At 36.9% G+C, this 23,682-nt stretch overlaps 1 protein-coding gene across 7 annotated transcripts in view; it reads right to left on the reverse strand.

Annotated features, from left to right (window-relative positions):
* The window catches only part of NBEA (neurobeachin), a 517,855-nt gene that overhangs the window by 167,878 nt on the left and 326,295 nt on the right, over positions 1–23,682 (reverse strand). For 6 of the 7 annotated variants that reach the window (XM_054837772.1, XM_054837762.1, XM_054837753.1 and 3 more), the window contains one exon: positions 8,974–9,117. In XM_054837772.1, the coding sequence (XP_054693747.1) occupies positions 8,974–9,117 (144 nt within the window). Of the gene's footprint in view, positions 1–5,827; positions 5,867–8,973; positions 9,118–23,682 lie in introns of all 7 variants that reach the window. The other variant, XM_054837791.1, reaches the window with a different exon arrangement.

Raw genomic sequence — 23,682 nt, forward strand, 5'->3', positions numbered from 1 at the left:
TGTTATTTGAATTCCACACTTTCCTGGTCACATTGAAAGAAAAATATAAAATAGTACTTCTTACAGAGGGAAAACGTGTTTCACAATATTCCTAGGTATCTCTTTATATTGTTAAAAGTGTGATAGAAAACAACCACTTAATAGAATGGTTACAGAATGCGCAGAGACAAGCTCAATACTGTACCAAAGTCAATCTTATTAGGTGTCTTCTCACTGAAGGTCCCATGGAACAATTAGCTGTGTGTCTAACAGCCTAAAGCAACTCAGAAAATCAACTTTTGCCCCCTTTTGCAGGTAAATTCTGATTTGCTCTGTGGCATACACAAGAACCTCTGGACTGTGCTCAAGCTCTGAGTGGCTTATGTGGGTTTAGTATTGTTCCAGGACATGTTCAAGTGCCAACCTGCCAGATGATCAAGTATTAATAATAATCAAGACTCCTCTTAATGATTTACAGCTGGCCAGAAACTTAAATGTTTGGGATAGGGACCTCACTACTGCAATGCATACATTTGCCACTTCAAAATTAGATTCATACAGTGTGCTCTGCCTGAAGCTATACCTCGGAAGGACTGAGTAATTTAAGCTGGTTTAGAAACTAAGAAGTTGATTGTTAAGCAGTGCATCCAGATGTGAGTATACTACACTAATGCACTATGACCCACTCTAGCTTCCTCCTCTTTTTCAGGTAAAATTTAAAGTACTTAAACCTAGAAAACTCAAGGTGATGTTGAACACGCCCACCTAACTGACAGCTTTTCTCTCCGAGAGAGCTACTATAGCTGTCTATTCAATCAAAAGGTAACAGAAAAAACACACCTTAAAGGCATATTTAATGTTGGAAGAAGAAAGGAGAAAGCAGAGATAGCATCCTGCTCTAGCAGTATACCACTGAAACAGGAGCTCATTCTAACGAATCAGAAACACGAGGGATCAAATCCCTGTTACAAGTCTGAGTAAACCAGACTTGACAGGTATTTTATACAGTCCAGCTTGTGTACCTTGTCACGCCAATAGAGCTCAATTGATTAGAAATGAAATGAAAGATGTGAGCCCTCAGCTTTCATTTCTTCTAGTCTCCATTCTGGAAAAGTTCTTCAGGATAAACTGTTAGGCCTTATACTTCTTGAGACTGCAGTGAAGGGACGTTTTAAGTTCAGATAGCTTGTGCTATTTTAAAGTTCACTTATTTGGTTATCTACTCCTATATGTGTGTGTGAAGAAAGAAAGTTGTTGTTGAATTAACATGTGACTTGCTAGGTATATTTGGAAGAATTATCTAAGATTCAATAGTTGTAGCTTCAAAATTTTCTGAAAATACAAGCATCTCTAAACAATGCCAGAATGAATAAAGAATGGTTTTGAGTGTAACTGCGTCTACTGGTTGATTGCATGTTTTGCTTTCCCACAGTTAGGGAGCTTCTGAAGACTCTCCCACAAAGATTCTCTGGTACCTAATAAAGGGAGAACCGATGTGGCAGGCTCTGTCACGTAGGCTTTCTTCCCTAACAACCTGATTTCACCGCAGGAATTTCATTGCTCCTGAAGTCCTTACTCCTGTGTTGAAGTTTGTTCAAAATGGCTTCCAGGTTCAGAAGTTACAAAGATAGAGGCTGACAGAGGATGCTCACGTAAACCTTCCTTCTTTAGAAAGCCAAGCTAAAAGCATTGGTGTAACAGGCTACCAGCGAGGACCATCTAAGTGCATTGGATGAAGCTGCCTCTCGTACAATTTCTGGTCAATGAAACCAAGACTAACCAAACTGTCTTCTCGACTGATTTTTTAGCTTGCTTCTATAACACAAATGCCAAAACAAAACAAAAAAAGGCAAAAACCCCTGTCCATAGGTCAGTGAAAGTTCTAGATACACTCCTACCACTAATCTACATAGGTCTGTCCCTATAGGGTCTTACAAAGATTTTGCAGAACAGGGATTTTCATATGGAAATCAATTGCATAGCAAAGATGAAATAAGGTGCAGAACTGTGGAGGCTGGCTCCTTATCTCCTGGCCTTTCCTTCTGCATTCTCCCCCTCTGAGGTAGCTCATCAGCTTGACCTTTGATCAGCTAACGACTTCCATGATGGGTGTGGTGAAGCTACAGACCTAAGCACTAGGCAAGTGTGCACTCATAGGCTCTGTTGCAGCCTAATTCTGCAGCCTTAGGAGTTTCAAATAAGAAGAGGTTTGCAAGTTATGGGGATAAAAAAAAGAAATTTAAGTAGACTGGTACGAATGGACAGTCAGAGCACATGAAGCACTCTCAGAGCCTCCCATAAAGACAAAACAACAAAGTTTGATTTGGTACAATTTTAAAGCTCGGAAAGCTGGAAATCCGGCTGCCATTTTAAAAGTGGAAGATGCTCAGACTTAGAATGGGGTGTAATAAGGTACAAAGAGAAGAGCTCTTCAAAGCTGTGCTTAGGAGCACTATGATATGTGACTGACAACCACCTTATAAAATATTAAGCTATTTTGGATAGTAATGTGGAAAAAATGATTAGAATAAACACTGAAATGTCTAAAAATAGTATGTTACAGAAACTGGGGGGTTTTTTTGTTTTGTTTTCAGTGTGAAAGCCAACTACATATCAAAAGTATAACTGTTTTCAGTTTATGCCTGAATCTATACTCTAAATTAAACTCATACAAATATGTTTTTCTTTTTTATACTTAGACTTGAGGATCAAAATCTGAATATATAATAAGCAGAAACTGTGTAAATCTGGCTGAATTAAATTTCCATGTTCGGAAGTACAAGGCTTATGTGGTTATGTGTCTACCACAAAAAGGGGAAAAGAATCGCTCTTCTTCCACGTTCCTGTCCCTTCCCCAAACAAGCAACCCCCCGCAACGGCATTCCTATCTTGAGCGCTAATTTGCAAGAAAAATGGCGTTTGAGGCGAGACAGCTACTCAGCAGTGCATGCTGAATCCAGTGAACAGTTTCCACTGAGATGCCTGAAAAACTAGGAGAAATATTAAGACTTTTTTTTTGGTGTTTTCTAATGAAATTTTGATATTTGTTATTTAACTGACATATTTGTCTGTGCACATATACATACATACTTTCTTAAAGAGAAAAAAATAAACCATGGAAAAGCTTAAGGTACCTTAACCACCTCCAGACAGAAAGAAAAAGCGAAAAAGAGTGCAAGAGAGAGGAGAGAGAAAGAAAATGGGAAGAAAAAAAAGAAAAATAACTACTACCTCTGACTCTGGAAGCCTCAGAGGTGCAAGCTGTTGGACACTGAGAGAGAATTATTAGGAAGCATCACTGCATCCTTGGTACAGCCCTTTCTGGGCTTCCCCTGTGGTTACTCCTTTCTGCTCCCTGGCCCCACCCCAGACCATCAGAGGCACTGGTGTACGGATGGCAACTGGAGCAGTAGGAGAGCACGTGATGGGCGGCAGGGCTCTCCCATCCTCACAGGAGAGGACACACCAGGGAAGGAGAAGAAGGGTTGGGAGGGAAGGTGAGACCACTCTGAGAACCACTGTCACGCTTTGCTGTCCTCCAAAACCTCCTGGGTAGACTGTGGTTGCTGCTGGAGGCAATATAGTGTGCTACTTGGTCCTTTCTTTCAACCTATTACTCTGACAGCAGATAATGTAGCAAAACTTTCTCTGGATGGCCCAAACAAAAAAATTATGGGGTTTTTTTTGCCTGTAAAATCTAATAATTTGAGAATCTGCCTCCTTAGCAGAGGCCCAAGTTATCTTTCTTTTCTATAATTAAGAACATCTACTGTTTGTCTAACTCCATTGACAAAAACAATGGCAATGATCGTGCACACCTTAAAAATCATTTTGATATGGCAACAGAAAAAAACCCAAGAAAATGAGCCCCTCCATTACTCCTTAAGAATACGTAAGAAAAAGTTGCAAACAGCTTTGCTTAGCAGAGATTGTCCACACTGGTCAACACTTGCAAAGAAAATTCAATGTCAGATTTTGGCCATAAGAAATGCTATTGTAACTAAATATGTATATGTATAAATATTAAGTGCATATTATATATATAAAGAAGAGTAAATCGTATTTAAGCTTTCCATCCCAAATACTTATTTTGTGAGCTTTTTGTGGCTTTAGATGCAGTTCCTCGGCGTGTTGGTGCTTTTATTACTGCATCTGGCCCTATGCAAGACTTCAAAATAATTTCAGAAATGTAAATGAGTCCTTTGTTAGAACCTGGAATAGAAAATTTCCCTCAGGGCTAAATGATTTACTTTTTTTTTTTTTAAGTACTGCTATACAATTTTAACTGTAACTCTATGTAGTAGAACTTTTGGCACTATTCCAATTTCCTCTAACGACAGCATCAAATATTTTTTTCAATTGGAAATTGCTCCAAATCGTGGTGATTTCTGTTAGTTTGTCTGAAACGAGACAAAAGGTTTATTTTGCATAGGCCACAAAACAGATGTTGATAATGTTTGGTTACCACCAGTCTTGTCTGGACTTCAAACAGATGACCTGGAAGTGAAAGGTCTTATATCTCATTAATAATAATACAAGCTGTCAAATCCTCATGACCCAGTGTGTTCCTTAGCACAGGGCAGTAAGTCAATACACTCAGCGCACTACCAAGAAGTCTGGATAAAGGGCTTATCACATTCAGTCCTCAAGCCAATGTGGACTAGCTACCCATGCTGGCTTGGATGGAAGATCAGCTCTTGTTTAGCAGTGGTAATGCTGCTTTCTAGAAATATTTCTACACCAAATTTCAGAGTTCCTAAAAGTTAGGGCAGTGCTGGGATGCTGTGTCTCACTCAAACCTTCCTGGCATATTTGCATTGAGGGGGGTTTCCTTCCACCTAGAGACAGCTGTCCAAGAAGAAGGGAAGATTCTGCAGATACATAAAGACTAAGATGCATTAAAAGAAGTTAGTGGCTTTCCTTGGGTTTATTTGGAGGAGTTGCTCGATCTCCTCATATAATGGAGCGAATAATATGTATTTATTCTTGAAAGACTATTGTGAGGCTGTAATTCACCATGGCTTATGCAGAAGTCAGAATCCGAGTTGATTGAGCCCATGCAAGTAACCAGACAGATGCCTGCCAAAGCCTTTTGTCTTCCCAAAATAACCCAAAGCCTCATATCCTCCTATCTTTATTTCCTTTTTTCTTTCTAGAAACTACTTTTTAGAGAGTAGCAAAAGACTCTGTCAGGGACACTTTGCTTGGCTGGGGCCCATTTGCTGTTGCCACTAGCCATATGACAAAATAGATGAAATGTGCTCCAGTTACAGAACATGTATCTTTCACAAATGTCATTAAGGCTAAATTCTGCTCTCAGATGCGCACAAACAATTCTCAGCAAGTCAGCTGCAACTTCGCAACAAAGAGAAGAGAACGTATTTCTAAAATGCAAAATGCATAAAACCTGTGTGGTTCTACATTTATTCTGTTTTGTTGGGGTTGGTTTGTTTGTTTGTTTTTATGATCTATTTTAGTGCAAGATCAGTGCTTAAAAAAATGTTTGAGGAAAGAATATTATCTATTAAAACATATTTCCCTTTGAGAATGCCAGCTTGTGATATTAGAACACATCCACATATTTTTCATTTTGAAAAAATCACCTACTAAGCAGAAGACAAACTGTTAGGAAATTTGCATTCTCAGGCTTTTAAGAGAAAAGGTAAGTACTTAAGAGCCCTACTGCAGCATTAGAAAATCCAAAAAGAAAAGAAAAGGAGAAGAGTTAGTAATATCAACTCACTACAGTGGATTTGATTGTATCACCCACAGATTCACAATATATTAGAAAACTGTTAAAATTGACTGGGCTATCTCAATCATTAGTTCTAACAGAGATGTGACTTGCCTCTTGAAGTGAACAGTCTGGGAAGAAAAGGAGCTAACACTGAAACAGAAAAATGTAAAATATTTTAATATGTAAATGCTAAAACAAGAACAACATCTGTTGATAACTCGTACTGTAAGACAGTTAAAATACTGCTTTAGTTAAAAATCTTGATGCAAACTTAGAAGTCATAATTCTAAGACCGTAATAACATGGAATTTGATTTTTATATTTTATTAAAATGCTACTTAATATCATGAAATCTGACCAACTGCCATTGCAACATAAGGAATACTTAGATTATACAATAAAAATATTCAGACTATAATTACTTAAAAATTCTCCATCCCATATGTAATTTATCAAAGTGAACTTTACATTGATTTGTGCCAAATGGTTGATGAAAAACTATAAAGAGTCTCTGGAACAAAAGGTATTTACTGATAACTTTGTACAGTCTCAATCTGTTTCAAACTTCCCCCCCCCTTTTTTTTTTAGTTTTAACTTCACAAATGAAAATATTGTAATATTTATATTCTCTTAGTGAAAAGGTTTCTAAAACCTAAGGTCTCGTCTTTTAAAAAGGTGCCTTAGTTTCATGGAATAAACAATGTTAAATTGTTTTAGTTAAATGTGGACAATCTTAAATCAATTTAAACCTGGTTTATAATGATTTTGTTTAATTCCTATCCCTTACTGAGACAAACCAAATTGCTGTAAACCAGGTTTAAATTGATTTAAGCTTTAAAGTTAAATTGGAGGCATATCTGAATATAGAAATTCCTATGTGTCATTCCACTGTGAAAAGTAACAAGATATAAATGATGCTGTGCTATACCATAACTTGATATATCTCAAAGATTTCCAGATCACATACAGTGAATCTTCATAACTCTTTAGAATTAGACAAGAATGGACAATGTGGCTTTATTGGGACCTGCTCTTTAGAGCTGTCACAGGTTGTTCTAACCTTCTTAGGCATAAACGCCACCTTCTTTGCCTACTGCTTTTCTTGATTTCAATTATTGGACTCAAATTTCAGATTGTACAAACTGAAAACCATGGAAAGCAGTGGCATCATTATATGCAAAATCATGCATAAGCATGGAGCAAAACAGAGGGTATGGACGGACTCAGGTTTTTTTCACCGATTGGTAAAATTTACAGAAGACACATATGACATTGTGTGTGACCATTAACTCTCAAAATCATTTAAGCTCCAAAAACAAGCAAGAGTGGAGCAGCAAAGGCTGCAGTTAATCTGATAGTAAAAATGAGGTAGTGGAATGTGGGGTTTTTTTGAGAAGTTCACAGTTTTTGGTACACATATAGCACCATTACCACATCACCTCACCATGCTTGGAGATGCCTTGCTTGCCCTGTTAGTGTTGATAGGGAACATAAAGGTTAATTTCTGACACTGTTAGGACAGACGTCCTGTCAATATTTCAAAAGTTAAAGTTTCTATAATTTCTGTTTTTCTAATTCTGACAAGATCTCCCAATTTCTACGAACTGTAAAAGGAAAGGACTAGAATTACTGTGCCATGTCCTGAAGGAGCAGGGGATGTAAAGTATGTAGTGATCTCTACTAAAAGGGTATGTTACACATAAATACTTAAGGACACACTGAAATACCAAGTTTTTGCAGAGGGATATAGCTATAGGGATTGTATCTCATCGGTGTGTTTGAAAGAAATGGTGCATATATAAGAACTCCATAGCTGACTCTGAGATTTGCCAAACTGGGCAAGAATTTTTCATGTCCACTTTGCAGTTCTAATTAATATTTCAATGGCATTGCATATTGCGGACTTTAAACTACAGCAACTGTATGCATATTTAGTTGGAAGCACTGTTCTTACATCTAAGAACTTAGCAAAAGCAGTGATGAGTTGTCCTTCTAAAGGAGAAAGGGACATCCATCAAATTATGCCACTAATGATCCTGCTTGTCTTACTATTTTATTTCCTCGAGACAACAGTGTCTCAGCAATGGTTAGCTGCAGACTGAGGAAGCAAGTAGCTTGACATATTAACTGTGATAATCATATACTGAAGGTTGCTCCCAAATAAAAGCATTTACTTCTCCCCTCTGCCCGGGTCTAGTTTCAAAGTATGAGACTAACTTTCACGTAGGCATTTTTTGCTTTTGTTTGTTTGTTTTCTTTAATTTTGTTGTTTTGGGGTTTTTTCATGATATTATCTTTGCTACAGATTTCCACTTTGTCATCAGAAGAAAGTGCAGGAGCAAAGGTAGCTCTTTTAGAAATTCAATTATGCAGGAAAAAACCCCCGGAGACATCACAAAAATTTTCCCTTAGTGGAGTAATTTAATAAAGGTGTTTTAAAAATATAAAAATTTCATGCTGCCTTTCACAGTTCTCACATTTTTATCTCGTCTGAGTGGAGAGTACATTTTCAACTTTCATAATGACTTTCTTTCCAGACTACGTACTCAGGAAAAGTAGGATTGCAGACAGAACTGTAACAGAACCTGCTAGAAGACGGATACAACTAAGACCTTACTGCATACCTTCACACAGGGAGAAAGGACCGGAAGGGATCTCTCATGTAGGTTTTTACAGAGGATTCATTCCCAGCTCATCTGCTAACTAACAAAGTTCATAGCTTGACTGCAGTTTCCTTCCTTCTTAGATCCTGTTTACAACAGGCAACTTCTTCCCTCGCTGTGACAGATGGGTTGAGATACTGCAGATCCCCCTTAACTCCATCAGTGGGAGAAGTGGGTGCCAGCAGGAAAGCAGGTGTCTCTCCGCAGGCTGCGTGGCACTTGGGAACAGGTCATGAACGCGCACAACCGCACTCTGACTCACAAAACCCTGAGTTACGGAATTAGTCCGCATTTCCATTTTAACTATAAAAAAGAGACATTCCCACAGTGGTTTTCAGGCAGTAATAAAAGCACTTGAGGTATTGCTATTTCTCATGTCTCTGCTGAAAGACTGCGCAATGGGCACATGCTCTATAATCAGTTTCCCTAGTTCGCGGAGGTAGGACATGATATTAAATCTAGCACACAAAGAATACGTACTGGAATTGTATACTTAGCTGTCAATATTAAGACATTAACCACAAAGGTTAAGAGCTAACAAGTTTAAAAGAGCCTTTTGGCCCATATTTTAGTTGTAGTGAAAAAGATAATTACCTGCAAGGTTGTCAATCTCCTTCTCTTGGAGCAGGCTAACAGCATCATCATCTCCTTCCAGCATAAGCTCTGTTTCTGCATTCTGATTTACCACAGCTTGACTTCGGAAAGTTTTCTTTGACTTCACTACATCCTCTTCAGTGCCTAAAAAAAGGTACAAATGTTGTTAATTTAGCTGAATAATATTTTAAATACAAAACAACCCTAGCCAAGTAGAAAAACACAGTATAAATCTTCTTTATCGAAAAAGGGAAGGAACATTTTCAAAAACTTTATCAAGGTTTACAAAATATGCAGCCTTATGCTATCTTTCAGAATATATCTTGAATAAAATATTAAGTGTTTCACAAAGACTCTCCTGCTTTTAATAATTGCTATTTGCTTTGTGTTCAGTGTTGTTCCATTAGTTTTCCACCTGCAAGAAATTCAGCAGTTTTTCTTGGGTTTCTGGTGTCCGACTGACCTTTGAGAGCTCAAACCATCTACTGTAAATCAAGGAGTTGCTTTTGGGAATTCAAAAATCTGTCATGATTTTCATCTTAGATATAGGAGGGATAGGATGGTGAAACAGGAGATGGGTTATCTCAATAAAGAGTACCAACAAGGTAGACTACGCAGACATTCAGAAAATACTAAAAATGGACAAGTATGGTGAGGGAACTTTGGTATGCGTCTCTGTGTGTGTTTTTAAGGAGCAAAATAAAAATGTTGGTGTATGGACATGTGCCAATTACCTCAAAGGACTTCACAGGAATGTCTCACCCTTCGTTCTTGCCTACAACTGACTTTTTCTATTCAGACTGGTGGTTCCTTACAGCAGGAGACATACCATCTTACATTTTGAGAAGGTTCTACTAGTGCTTGGCAGAGTTTCTTTGCATGATGTAAGAAATTAATCATAGTGTGGTCAATTGATAGTAGTTTTCATATCATAAATAGTTTTCATGTACTGTTATGACATCTGCACACTGTTTCTTTCTTAGATGGGGAGAGGTCATTAGGTTTTTTTGCTGTACTACAGACTCATAGTAGCCTTAGGAGAGAAAGATTTCTGTCTTTTTTTTTTCCTAAACAGAAAACTCTGCATCTTCATCTTGGACCATACAAGATATGGGCGTCTCCAGTTCTGCCAGCCAAGAAGTAAACTCCAAACCTGATCTCTCCTTTCTGAATGATAATTTGCAGATTTACTTACTACTAAGCTACAGAACAGTGAGTGAAATCTGAGCAGAACCAGGCATGTGTGGATTTTGTTTGTCTTCCACAATGCCTGAACTTCACTATTATGGCAGATGTAAAATCATGAGGTAAAGCCCAGTATGAGACTCATGGCCTCATATTAATATAGGACAACTAAGAGGAATATAGTAAGCGGATAGGTTGGTGAAGATAGATGCATGGAATGGAACTGATGTGTCAGGCAGTTTTGTTATTACAAACAGTGGGGAAGATGTTATGATTTTATCTCCTACTCTTATATGAGTCTTTTAATTAGTTTGTGCACAGGAGAGTCACACCATATAAATAAAAATGCTAGAGGCATATTTTTTTTCTTATTGTGTTTACTCTGAAGATCACTGTTAGCATGCCACTTGATATCGGACTCCACCACAGGCTGAGACAACCTAATTTTCAACATTGCCTAATATTCACCTTCTGTATACTATTGCTATTGTCCCAATTGCTATTTCTGAAACTATAGAGAAGGTAAAGACAAACAAGTAAGCAAACCCCCATTTTTTTATCAAGCCCAAAATTAAGGACAACACCTCTAGTCTTCCTATCTGTTGCTTTCTCCATTAGGACCGTACGGATACTGATAGTGATAAAGACATTACTGATGCTGATACATACTAATACCCTGTGTTTTGCTGTGTTTATTTATTAGGCTGTGATCACTACCTCACTTGCATAGGTTACTGCTTAGTACACCTGACTGTAATTATTCACTCAATTTAAAATTGAATCAAGTAACTAATGGTTGGAAAAGTTTTCAATCTTATGTCCAAACTTCTGGGTTTTTTTATTTTTGTTCTGTTTGGTTTTAAATTTAGTGTATTTTAAATCCCTTGTGATGATGGTTCCAGTTACCAGATTACAGAAATATTGCCATACACCAATGTAAGAAATGCAGTGGAGTAGAAGGCATTAAATTAGTTTGGCAAATTTGGAGCTTAGCAATAAGACAAATGTTTCTAAAATCCATTCGGGTTTATAATATTAAACATACATTTATCTAAAAGAAATATTGTAAATGGCACTTCTTTGTCTTGATGGAAAAAAAGCTCTGGTTTGGCTGTTGTTTAAATTTATCACTTTGTTGAGTGCACCTCAGTTTTGCTGTACTGTACCAAACATTTATCTAAATGAAAGTGTACGAGACCCAGAGTTGCCCTTCAATCACTATATCCTTTATGAATTAGAGTTCCATTTATCAAAATTACAGCAAGAAGAGTAAGGTCTCACAGGGCTGTCTCATTACAAGGCTTGTAAACACTGTCCTTACAAAGAAATGGTTTAACACCTAACAAATCAAAAACTGATTGGGAATAGAATTTATTTGAGATCATCTATCTTCGGAAGACATGCTGTACTGAGTGCACTTCATGGCCTTTCTACCCATTCATCAAGAAATTAACAAGCGAATACCACAGACCACCAGATCTCCTTGGATCCTGAAATGTGAAATATGTTCAAAACAGATCTGTCACAGATGTTCTATTTTTATATTTCAAGACAACTTCAAAAAGGTTTTAAAATAAGAGAACCTCTCCAACTAAGAGTAAAAAGAAAAACAACTTGTCTCTTTAAAACCAGACAACAAACTGAATAAAAAATTATATGACATAAAACTATGTCTAGTATTGTTAACAATGATATAAAAAGGAGACACGAATAAATGAATACTTGATATTTCGGCATGTTTGAAAAAAATCAAAACTCAAATTATTTTTCAAAGCTGCAGCAAAATTAGTATGAAATGAAATTCATTTCCAGACATTTCATTTAAAACTTTTTTTAGGACACAAGGGGTTTGCATTTTAAAGACACAATAAAGAATTGTATTAATGTCAATTCCTGAGTCTAATTAGAAAAAGTTTCAAATCCATTAAAATAGGGAAAAAAAACCCCCAACAAACAAAACACCTAGATAAAACTTCAAGAAAGCAACATTTTGACTTTGGAGTGCACAGAACTGGAACTGGCAGATGCTATCAGTTCTTGTCCTTATCAAACTCCTTCCTAAGGGATATTTTTCTAGACTGGGATTTGGAAAGAAGCCTTGAAATAAGCAGTGAAGTATTTCTTAAAAATTTTGCACAGAAGTTAAAGGAAATAAGTCACTCAGCTCACATTGAAGTCCAGCTAAAGTTGGTGCCTTAATTTCTTGAAACTTGAAGGCTCTGTCTTAAAGATATTTCAAGAGAATATAGGTATGACTAGATAGGTGATTTAAAAAAAAAAATCCACTTTTTGTTACACTTCTTATCATCTTGATAATTTTTTTAAATGTATGTATTAAAAACTGCCTTTCTACAGTATGTTCAGGATAACTGAAAAGAGCTCATATTTAAAAGAAATTTAAAGAAACGAACCACCACTCCTCTACAAAACCCCAACCTCCATTAAAAGGTATTTCATATGTCTGAACGTTTATATAAGCCATACAGTAAACTTGTACAGTATTGCCAAAAATTTACTAATCTCTCCCAGTAGCATTACTTTTCCTTAAACAGAAATTATTAAGCAGACAAACCCCCCCATACCACCCCCCAAAAATCCCCACTCTAATAATTTCCCAAGAACATGAGAATCTCATATTACTTTGCAGCTACAGCCTCTAGAAGTATTTAATATAGGCAATATTTAAACAATTTTTTTTGATAGTTATTGTACCATCTGAATCTTTGCATCTCTATTTTCAGTTAAATCAATAAATTCCTTGTTGGATTCTGTACGTCACAACAGGTTCTAGGGATGCAATCTAAATTTCAAAGATATTGTAAATGTCCAAACCCACAAAACCGTCCCTGAATAAAATTTTAAAATTAGCAGTACAAGCATAACATATTGTTGATTACATTTATGTTTATGTACATTTATTTTATTAGACATTACACTAATTACTATGATTTAGTTGAATACAGGGAGTTTTCAGTTATCTCTTTACTTCTATGCATTTATTATATATTCAAATACAGTGTTTTGATTTTTTCTCTTTGCATTTACTATAAAATGAGGTAAAAAATATGTCTAGCTTTAACAAAAGTTTGCTTGGTCATACTGTAACCAACAAAAGGAGACTACTGCTTCTTATAAAGTTGTTTCCATAGTTTACTTCAACACATTACCGATAAGGCAATTTATGCAGTGAGCGCTCTTTGATCTTTGAAGAGAGATGGCAGAATGGAAAGTTAACCTCATTTTAATGTTACCTAAATATACTGACAGGAAATTCTAATGTTTCCAAACATCTGGAAATCTGCTTCATAGGATGGTGTTCTTCTTTTCTATAAGAAAGCTTTTTCATATATTGTCTTTTACAGTTTTATGTGGCTTCTAAAGGAGCAGTTTGACATAAGTAAAGTCTGTTCTCTTTACAGTAAAATGCTGCATTTAATTAAAAACTCTCTTTTATAGCAGCTAAAGTAGAGTTTTTTGTGAAGCTTAGCTCTCCTCAGAAACTTTTAAGGGTAAAGCTGCTTTTTCCTCTTTACAGATCCCTGGTATGTACTGCTCTGTAGAACGTTGCTTTTGTTGCTGAATTTTAATCACCTAAGGTAGTTTTTAATATTTATTAAATAAAGGCATTCAGAACTAGTTCCTCACAAGAGGCTACGTGATAGGTCATGATGTGAACCATGAAGTTATATCACAGATAAAATATAACTTATGAACAGAGTTTGAAAGAACTAAGCTTTTCCTTGGAAGATTTTTTTTTTTTTTTTGATTGTTAAAACTGTAACTTTCACAGGAAGAATCAAGCTTATGTGTGCACAGAAATAAAATGCAACAGTTATTTACCTTTTCTGTTCAATCAACGTTATTAACAGTTGAAAACATTTATTAAAAAGTTTCATGAGATAATCTTCCTGCTTTATATATTCTAACAGTTTAAACCCCTGCTAATCTTGACTAACTTGATTAGGCACCAGGACCCTCGCAGCGGTCACAGTTATGGAGAGCAGCTGCTTGGGAGTCTGTAAAGTGACCTCTACAAAACCCGGTAAGATTAAATCATCGACATGGTGACCACTCCGCCCCAGCCTAATATCTTTCTGAAGGGCTACAGAGCCAGCCCTCCCAGGACTGCGTTCAGTCCATGGGAAACGTGCACCAGGTATCCCTGGGGCTGCTCGAGCGACCGACCTTCTGGCTTTGAGTAGCGGAGCGGTGCTGGCATATCGTGATGAACTGTCCCCACCTGTGTCCGCCAGAGTTGTTATTTAAATTGCAATGTGTTTCTGGAACTGGCAGCTTTGACTGGCATATAATTTAGTTTCCCCAGAGAATCAGAGAAGTGACTGTTATTAAAGGAAGGCTGGTTTTAATAGATTTAATAAAAGCCAGAGGAATCTAAATCATATTTTCATTATTAAGGATCTTTGAAGAAATGAGGGAGAAAAACTATGAAAATTGGGTAGAAACTAAAAGTTGCATACATTTGTATCAGAAATTACTTCTACCAAAAGTAAAAGCAAATCACATTTTTGTTCTCTATAATAGATAAATACCTGAAAATTTAATCATAGACATTCCAGACATTTTTCTCCAATTTTTATACCTAATATCTGACCAAATGATCTTCTTTATGTGAGTCATTTGTAAATAAATACTTTACTGTTGTATGCATTTTCCTCTTAAAAATTCTCAGATGTTTTGCATTGTAAAAATGAGGCTGATGCAAACTGTACCAAAGAGGAGACTGAGAATATAGGCAAGGCCAAAATGAACAGGTTTCTCGGATCAGGTTGATGGCTTTATAAACAATAAAAATTTGTAGTTAAAATCAAAGTGTTGTATAATAATATAAAAGGTCCTACACAAAATACAGATGAAGTTACCATGTTGGACACATTATTTTTGCAGTTTATAGATAGGAAAACCGAGGTTCAGAGTTGTTACAAAAGAAATTTTAGAGGCCATTAATATTATCATTATATTTATTGGAGATTTCAGGTGTTCTGAGCATGTGAGAAAGGATCCTGCACCGATTCAGCACCGATCATAAACAGCCAGAGGGTGACAGAGCTGGATATTCCCAGTCCAGCAAATGTTATAAGGTATTTCCAGGCTCCTGAAGGGCCATCTTCATTCTGACTGGAACCAGAAGAAGCCCTTCTAACGGGAACTTAAACCAGTCAAATGTTTGTATTTGGATTAAGACGTAGTTTGCCACTGTAACTTGTACACACAAGAATGGATTCATATTTCATGACTGATGACCTTTACAAATCCCTGTCAGTTTGAAATGCAACCTCTCGGTGTATACTGTAGCTTGATAAATTGCAGAGAGAAACTGAATTTTCTGATATGCTGTGGATCACTTAAACAGACAAAGATGATACACAAGAAAAATAATTAAGAGCAATAAAATTTTCCTAACTGCGTTTCCAGCCATTTTACAGAAGTACAGTAAGAGCTGTGAGGAAAATAACTACATCACACCAACAGTTATTGCTCGGTGGAAAGGACATCAAGGACACTTGCAAGTAAGAGAATTGGATCAATATTAACGCGATTTTCATTTCATGCTTCCCCAACTCCAGTAAGCTGACAATATACTCTGATTATGTGAACTGCCTCTGAGTAACATAGAAAAGGTTATTAGAGCAAGAGGTGGAAATGGAATGCACTTTTTATATTGACAGGTCTGCTAATAGAGTGTACTGATTTTCAAAGCCATGCAATGCATTTTCGCAATTTGGTTTTGACAGCAAAAAGGAATTTCATTTATCCTTAATTCAAAATATTCACTTGTAAGCAAAGGTTTCTTAAGACAGGCCACTGAAGAGGATAATCAAACTATTTCAATAGAAAAATGTAATTAATAAGGTAAGAACCAAAAGGTGATTGAATTTAAATATGTATGACATGATAATGAAATAATGAAATAATGAAATAATTCTGCTAAACGAGGCATTCTATGCTTTTGAAATAGAATCTGATAAACCGGTTTTAAGATATATAAGTGAAAAATACGTCACGTCTCAACATTCAGGTCTGGATTTTGTCTTCAAAGTTTTAGATTAATTTTCAGTTTGAAATACCTAACCCAAGCACACATTCTGCAGGAAAAGCCATGTTCTGACTCTGTCTGCTTAAAGCCTGAAGACAGGATCAAAGTTGTCGGACTTCTAAAGAGGCACTCCCCACACTGGGGAATTGTGCCCACATATGCTAGCCTCAATTTTCCTTCTTGCTCACCAAAAAAAAAAAAAATCTAATTGAAAAGGTTAATAAGGATAAAGCCTTGGGAAGAAATAAAACACTCTTTAGAAGTACAAACACTTGGTGTATGCTAGCATCCCAATGGTAACGCAGTGGCATGTGAGAAACGTGATCTTACCTCCCTTACTAGGGTATTCTACACCAACATTTCTAAACCTTACCTAACATTTAAAAATTAGAGCCTTCAAACCATGAGACTGGTCCAAAAGAAAGATATAGCTGTAGTATCGTGGTCTGTCTTCTAATTTTTGAATTCTCCCTTTCTGCGGCCAAAGCATGGGCAAATAAGTCTGCTAGAAAGCAACTTTGTCCCTCACCACGTAAGCTGTTGCTATCAGATCCAAATACGATCAGCTCTTTGGAAACAGGCACTGTACAGAGACGTAGTAGGACAGCTAAAAAATTCATTCTCTAGTGCAGAGAATGAAGGTATAGGAAGTAAGTTTAAAATTATTTTATAGTAGCTATCATAATTCCAGTAGTTAGGTAATTCTCTTAATTTCCATCAAGACTACTTAGAAAAGAAAGCCTCAAGAGCTCATCATCAGTGCTTCGAGAAACCCATTTGCCAACATGTCTGGAAATGATTTTTGCTTTCTGGAATGGTAATCTTTTCAAATGAAACTCTGCTCTTTTGAGACATACAGAAGGAACATCTTATGCAGTCTTTACACAGGCAAAATCTCCTATACATGACATAATGTCTCCTGTAACTGTTTCTTAAAAGGCTTGTGCCCATTATATATAAATAATAAATTTGTCAGTATAATAATGTCATTAGAACATCTAGATTTACTCTCCATTACATTGTCTTTTACTGTGCAATTCCAACTGGTTCAGTGTGCTGCACCGTTTTGTTTTGGGTTTTTTTTTTTTCCTGTGCAAATTTCATTTCATCCTCAGATAGATCACCACATTTTTAGAACTGGCATACATCATTTTCACTTCAGCAGCAACTGTAACTGGTGGGAGGAACTGTTTCTATTTCTGTGGAGATCAATGCCTATAGCAACACCAGACAAAGGGCAGCACCCACAGGATATACACATTTGTGAGACAGCAGTGTGGCCCTAACGCTGGGATATTTAACTCTTAGCTCTACTAAGGGACTATGCTCTAGTAGCAACAGACAGCGCTTCTGTTTGGGCCAGGCTGTTAGAAAAACGTGAGCTCCTAGTTCCTCAACCTAAAACATAATTATTTAGCAAATTAAAATCAAAGCTTTGCTATTCGTTTGATTGGGGCCATAATTTTATTTCTTTATATTTTTTTTTTAAACAAAAATAGCTGCAGTTATAAAACACCTTTGTTTCATACAGTCTAGCAGATGAAACGCAAACCAGGAGCAGTACACAAGATATGACTGAGATAAAGCAGAGTCCAAGGGTCTATTACTAAAACAGCTCGATGAGATCACCTACAAGATTTTCATTATTTTGTCTCTGAAATAGGTGAATGGTAATCACTGTCCCAGGCAGAAATCCTATGTGTATATTAAAGAGAGCTAACTCACAGAAATCTTAGCAGCAGTTGGCAGTACAGAAGAAAGGAGAGCAGTATTTTATTTCACCTTCCTTTCAGCTGCGCGTGGGGTCTGTGGCATCATTCATTCTGCTTCACAAAGATCGCAAGAGAGCGCAAACCTTCCATGCAGCTGCAGGGATACTTGCAAAATTGCTCCATTTACGTTAAATTTGCAAGCACTGGCAATACTATTTTCCATTCAGATTGGACCTGAGATGCTATTTAGACGACATGATCAGCTTTTTTGAAGGCATGGGATTCAATAACTTGTACTATATGGTAAAAGAGACACTGATAAAACACTCTTCAAGCATTATGCATAGTCCTCTCAGCTGGGAAAATATATCTACTGTAGACGATGTTCAGGGCTTTACACAAATACACTGGGAGATGCACTCTTTAGGCAAACAATATGGATAAGAAAAAAGTCATGTCATGATGTAGCAAACATGATATCAAAACCAAAATTAAATATATAACTGGAAACATGCATAATATGCTGGCTGATAGAATTCTTAAGAAGGTGTCTTCCTTGTCCTGCTGGTTAGTGGTATATTTGAGAACTTGTCTATGAAAGGTATTTGGCTGTTAAGACAGTGCTTTCACTAGGTCTTTCTGCACCCCTGCCTGTACCTTCCACAATGCTGAAACTCATAAAATCTTCCGGTTTGTTTCACTACACTGGTACATTTTGTGTGTGTTTCAAAGCTAATGCTATAACCCAAGTAACATATAAAATAAGTGGTATTGAAGAACTCACTGTACTTTTAGGGATATGGAATAGCCAGTGCACATATAAATAAGTCTCTGTTTCTTGTGTACAAATCTTACTATTTACATGAAACCTCTATGATGATTTTTGTGTGATATAATAGAAAGAAATTTTCTGTGATAAACGTAAAGTAGTGCAATGTAAAAAGATTAGTAAAAATACTTTGCTATATTAAAAGATATATTATCTCTGAAAATTCATTCCTTAATTTTGTAATCTGTACATAGCGATTCCGTTTGCTTTGTGAAAGACAAGGAATCACCTATATGGAAGAGATTCCTGCAATCTGCCTCTGTCAATTTAGCCCATCTTTACCTTGCGAGTAGCCCGGGGCTCTCAGAAACCTGAGCCCATTGCCTGAAAGCCTGCCATGCCTCCTACTGGCTGTCAGAAAGAGTGGGAGAGTAAAAGCTTTTCAAATCCATAATCTAAATCTACGACCTTCTAATTCTGGGCTGCAGTGGTTGCTGCTTAGCAGGCTGTCCTAGCCAGGTCTTCAGAAAACATCATCTGTTGTACAGGCAGAAGTGGGACTTCATCTTGCATTTTTAGACCCATTTGGTCCAGCTTTGGCTTCTTTATTCAGTTATTGGTGTTATTAAATGCCTTTTTCCATTAACAAATGATACATATTTCCACTTATTCATATACAAAGCGGAGAACAGAGTCCTGCAGTCAAGAAGATATCAAGAATAGGAAGAGTGGAGAAAATTTAAAAATGGAATATTCTGTGCTTTTAACTATAGCCAAAGAAGATTTAAAGTGCTGTTACTCCTTCATACGGAGTCTTGAAGCCTAGAAAACAGGAGGTAAGAAAAGCACATGGTAAAACCTGAGTCCCAAAAGCTACATTCACCCAGCTGTGAAAACTGTCCTGAAGGACTATTCTTAGACTTTTACTGACAGAATGTTCTTCCAAAATGTTTCTGTGGGATGCACTGAATATACACGGGTCAATAACTTCTATTTCTTTGTCAATTAACAATAGAACTGAATTAATAGAACAAACACACTCTTCACATGGTTTGAAAACATTTTGCATCATACTAATTTACTGGTGTTGGTAAGCAAATGACTTTCATTTGGCAGAACAGACAGATATTGTGTATTCTTTTCACGTGAAAATGTAATGGTGGAAGGGAGAAAAATGCAGCTAGAATTCTTAGACTGGCAATGGCTGTGATTTTTAGATCTTAGGAATGGTTTTGCAGGCCAATTTGATTACTTCAAGAACATTCCAGAGTCATACGCTTTCAGATGAACAAGTGAGAAACAGAAGTAGTTACGTTAACTGCTGGTAAAAAGCCAGAAAGTTCTGCAGTAAAATCTATTAGCTCAGACCTATAATAGCAGCTGAAATCCAGTCATGACAGATAACCTGAAAATCTCAGAGGAAAGGCATCTGAAACCCAACACAGAGGTTTTGAAGGGAAAAAAGAAGTTTTCATATCCGATTTGAATCTGTGAAAAGCTTAAATTAGAGTCAAGATAGAGATTCTGACATTCAAGATTAGAGGAAATAATTAGAAGAAATTGACTATTTCTCAAATCTGTACTTAAAACTTATTATAAATCTGCTATGAAAGTTCTTATGCTAGAAATAGCATATAACAGGGAGCAGATACTTAGAGACTGCAAAGGACCGATAGGGTGCAATTGCAACTCCTTTACGTTACCCAGTCAGAGAGCAGAAGCTCAGGCACTGAGTGTTCAATACAATTCAGTGTTCATTCCTCTACCTAAACAAATTCCACTACAGTTTACACCTTGAAGGTGTCTTTTGTTACATTACAGTGGGTTATAAGAATGAGGATCACCATAATAGTAGATATATTTAAGGAGAATATATTTATGATTTTTTGGGGGGCTAAGAAGTGCTAGAACAAAGACCAAGTTAAATTTAGTATTTTAATTGTTCTCACAATTAGGATTTTATTTTGCAGATCCTTCTAGTAATACCTAATGTAAGCTCGACTTTCTTTAAATAAATTTCATTTTCATCTGTATCTGACGATTACCATGTAAAATATTAAGAGGACACAATTATTATGTCATATTTTCCCTAAAGCCCTATGAAGATGAAATATTTGGAATTATATTTGGAGAAGCAGTGGATGGCACTGTTGGGCTACAATTATAAGGCTGTAGATGCAAATATTAAATTGCTATGCTTAAAAAAACCCCAGATTTTCATGACTCCTTCAGGCACACAATTTGGATGTAAACTCATGCATAGTACATTGGAGACTTCACAATCAGATATGGAAGTTAGTTCATATACTGGAAGGATGTTGTGTAATAGGAGTACTATTTTAGGTGCTCCACGTGAAGCAGAATGGTTTACACGCTTGTCTCACATGGCAGCATGATCACATTTAGACTAAAGAACAAAGAGGACTTACTTGATGACACATGGAAGCATTGTTATGGATTAATTTAATGATCGCATACATATTCTTAAAATGCTCACCACTGAACATCAAGTAACATACATGTGTTTTCTGTCCATAAAGTCGATGCTATTTCTTAAAACTGCTCACAATTGTGAACTTATGTTTACTTACAGACTAAAATTAAATGTGCATGAATGGGGTGAGGAAACAGGGTTTCTTTTTAGTCAAGGGCATTTGTTCTTTAGTTTCTCTTCTATATTTATACTTAAGACATTACTTAAATAAATATTAGTTTGGGAAGTTATCTTAGATAAGGGTCATCACCTGCATTTCCCCAGAGCAATGTATTTTAGGATATTGTGTGTGTTACTAATTTTTAGGATAGTGCACTAACCAAGCAAAAAAAAAAAAAAAAAAAAAAGACAAACATCTTTGTGGCTTATCTAGCCACACAAAAAATCATTTTCAGTAATAATAAATATTATACTGTCCATGAGCAAATTTATATTGGAAGTGTTTTATGATGATCCACACCAGTTCAACATCTTCATTAATGATCTGGATGATGTGGCAGAGTGTACCCTCAGCAAGTTTGCACATGACATGAAGCTGCCATCCAGAGGGACCTCAGCAGGCTGGAGACATGGGCTGACAGGAGCCTCATGAAATTCAGCAAGGGGAACTGCAAAATCCTGCACCTGGGGAGGAACAACCCCAGGCACCAGTATATGCTGGGGGCCACCCAGTGGGAAAGCAGCTCTGCAAAAAAGGACCTGGGGGTCCCGGTGGACACCAAGTTGAACATGAGCCAGCAATGTGCCCCTGCTGCAAAGGTTAGTGTTATCTTGGACTGCATTAGGCAAAGAATTGCCAGCAGGTCGAGGGAGGTGATTCTTCCCCCGCTGATGAGGCTACACTTGGAGTGCTGTGTTCAGTTCTGGGCTTCCCAGTACAAGAGAGATGTGGACATACTGGAGAGAGTCTAACGAAGGGCCATGAAAACGATTAAGGGACTGAAGCATCTCTCATTTGAGGAAAGGCTGAGAGAGCTGGGACTATTCAGCCTAGAGAAGAGAAGGCTCAGGGAGGATCTCATCAATGTACATAAGTACCTGAAGGGAGGGTGCAAACAGGATGGAGATAGGCTCCTTTCAGTCACAGGACAAGAGGCAATGGGCAAAAACTGAAACAGAGGAGGTTCCTTCTGAGCATTAGGAAACACTTTTTGACTCTGATGATGACTGATCACTGGCACACGTTGCCCAGGGAAGCTGTGGAGACTCCATCTTTGGAGACAGACAAAAGCTGTCTGGAGATGGTCCTGGGCAACCTGCTCTAGGTTGCCTTGCTTGAGCAGGTCCTTTCCAACCTCAACCATTCTGTAACTGTGATAAGTAAATCTGCATTTCCTCAAAAAGTTTTGTGAATCTTGTTGAAGATTGCATTTCTAGTGTCAATCAAATGTTTCTGCTCTGTTTTGGTTTTAAGTTCATCAGAAATTACATAAGAAGATCAGTCTTGAACATCGAGATATAAGTAATCTAGCATTTTAAAAATATTACTGAAGACTAAGTTCTGGCAACTGTCTACTTTAAGCTCTGGCTCCATTATAAGAATCACAGAATCCTTGAGGTATCTCTGGAGATTGTCTAGTTGAGCCTGCTGCCCAGGGTCAGTTAAAGCAGGCTGCACTGGACCTTGGCAAGCTGGGTTTTCAGTATTTCCCAGGATGGAGACTACACAACTTCTCTAGACAACCTAATCCATTGTTTGACCACCATTAGAGTAAAAAAAATAGAAAAAAAGTTTTTACTTATGTTTAAATATAGAATGTTCTACATCTCGGTTTGTGCCTGTTGCCTCTTGTCCTGTCATTGGGCACCATCTTCTTCATTCCCTCCCAACAGGTATTTATATACAACTGTAAAGGCTCAAGGAAGGCTCCCGCTGGACTAAACAAAGAATATCTTAAGAATATCTGGATCAGTTTATAAGTCAAAGTAAATGCAAAAGAAGCCTATAAAAGATCTGCAAACTCAACCCTGACAGCAAAGCTGTTCATATAGTATAGAAAGCAATATTTCATACACAAAATCGAAAGCATTATTTGGTCTTTAATCTCTTACATGGTACATATAGAATGATCTCACTGCAGATACACCTAGAAAAGTAATTGGGTTTTATGCATCAGTGGGACTGCTGGCAAAACTCTGGTAAGTGATGATCCAGTATCAGTTGTCTTCAATTTGTTTTCAGTTTTGCATTAGTTACTGAAAAAATACTGCTTTCTTAAAGATAGTTCTGAAATTAGCGTTGTTGAAACTGTATTGGAAATATGGTAGGCATTTTCAATAAGTACAGACAAAAGATAGGCTGAAGATAATGAAGTCAGAGGACTTTATGAAGCTGAGAAAAAGTAAATAAAAGTGGTTTTAGACATATACAATTTATGGAGTAACTCTGACAGACAGTCTTGAATTTACTGTAAAAGTGGTGGTATTTTCACCAGCAAAAGACACCTCCAGGTTGTTAGCAATGTCATTAACGTCAATAACCTAATATATCAAA

This window comes from Grus americana, chromosome 1, assembly GCF_028858705.1.
Source record: "Grus americana isolate bGruAme1 chromosome 1, bGruAme1.mat, whole genome shotgun sequence".
Taxonomy (NCBI): domain Eukaryota; kingdom Metazoa; phylum Chordata; class Aves; order Gruiformes; family Gruidae; genus Grus; species Grus americana.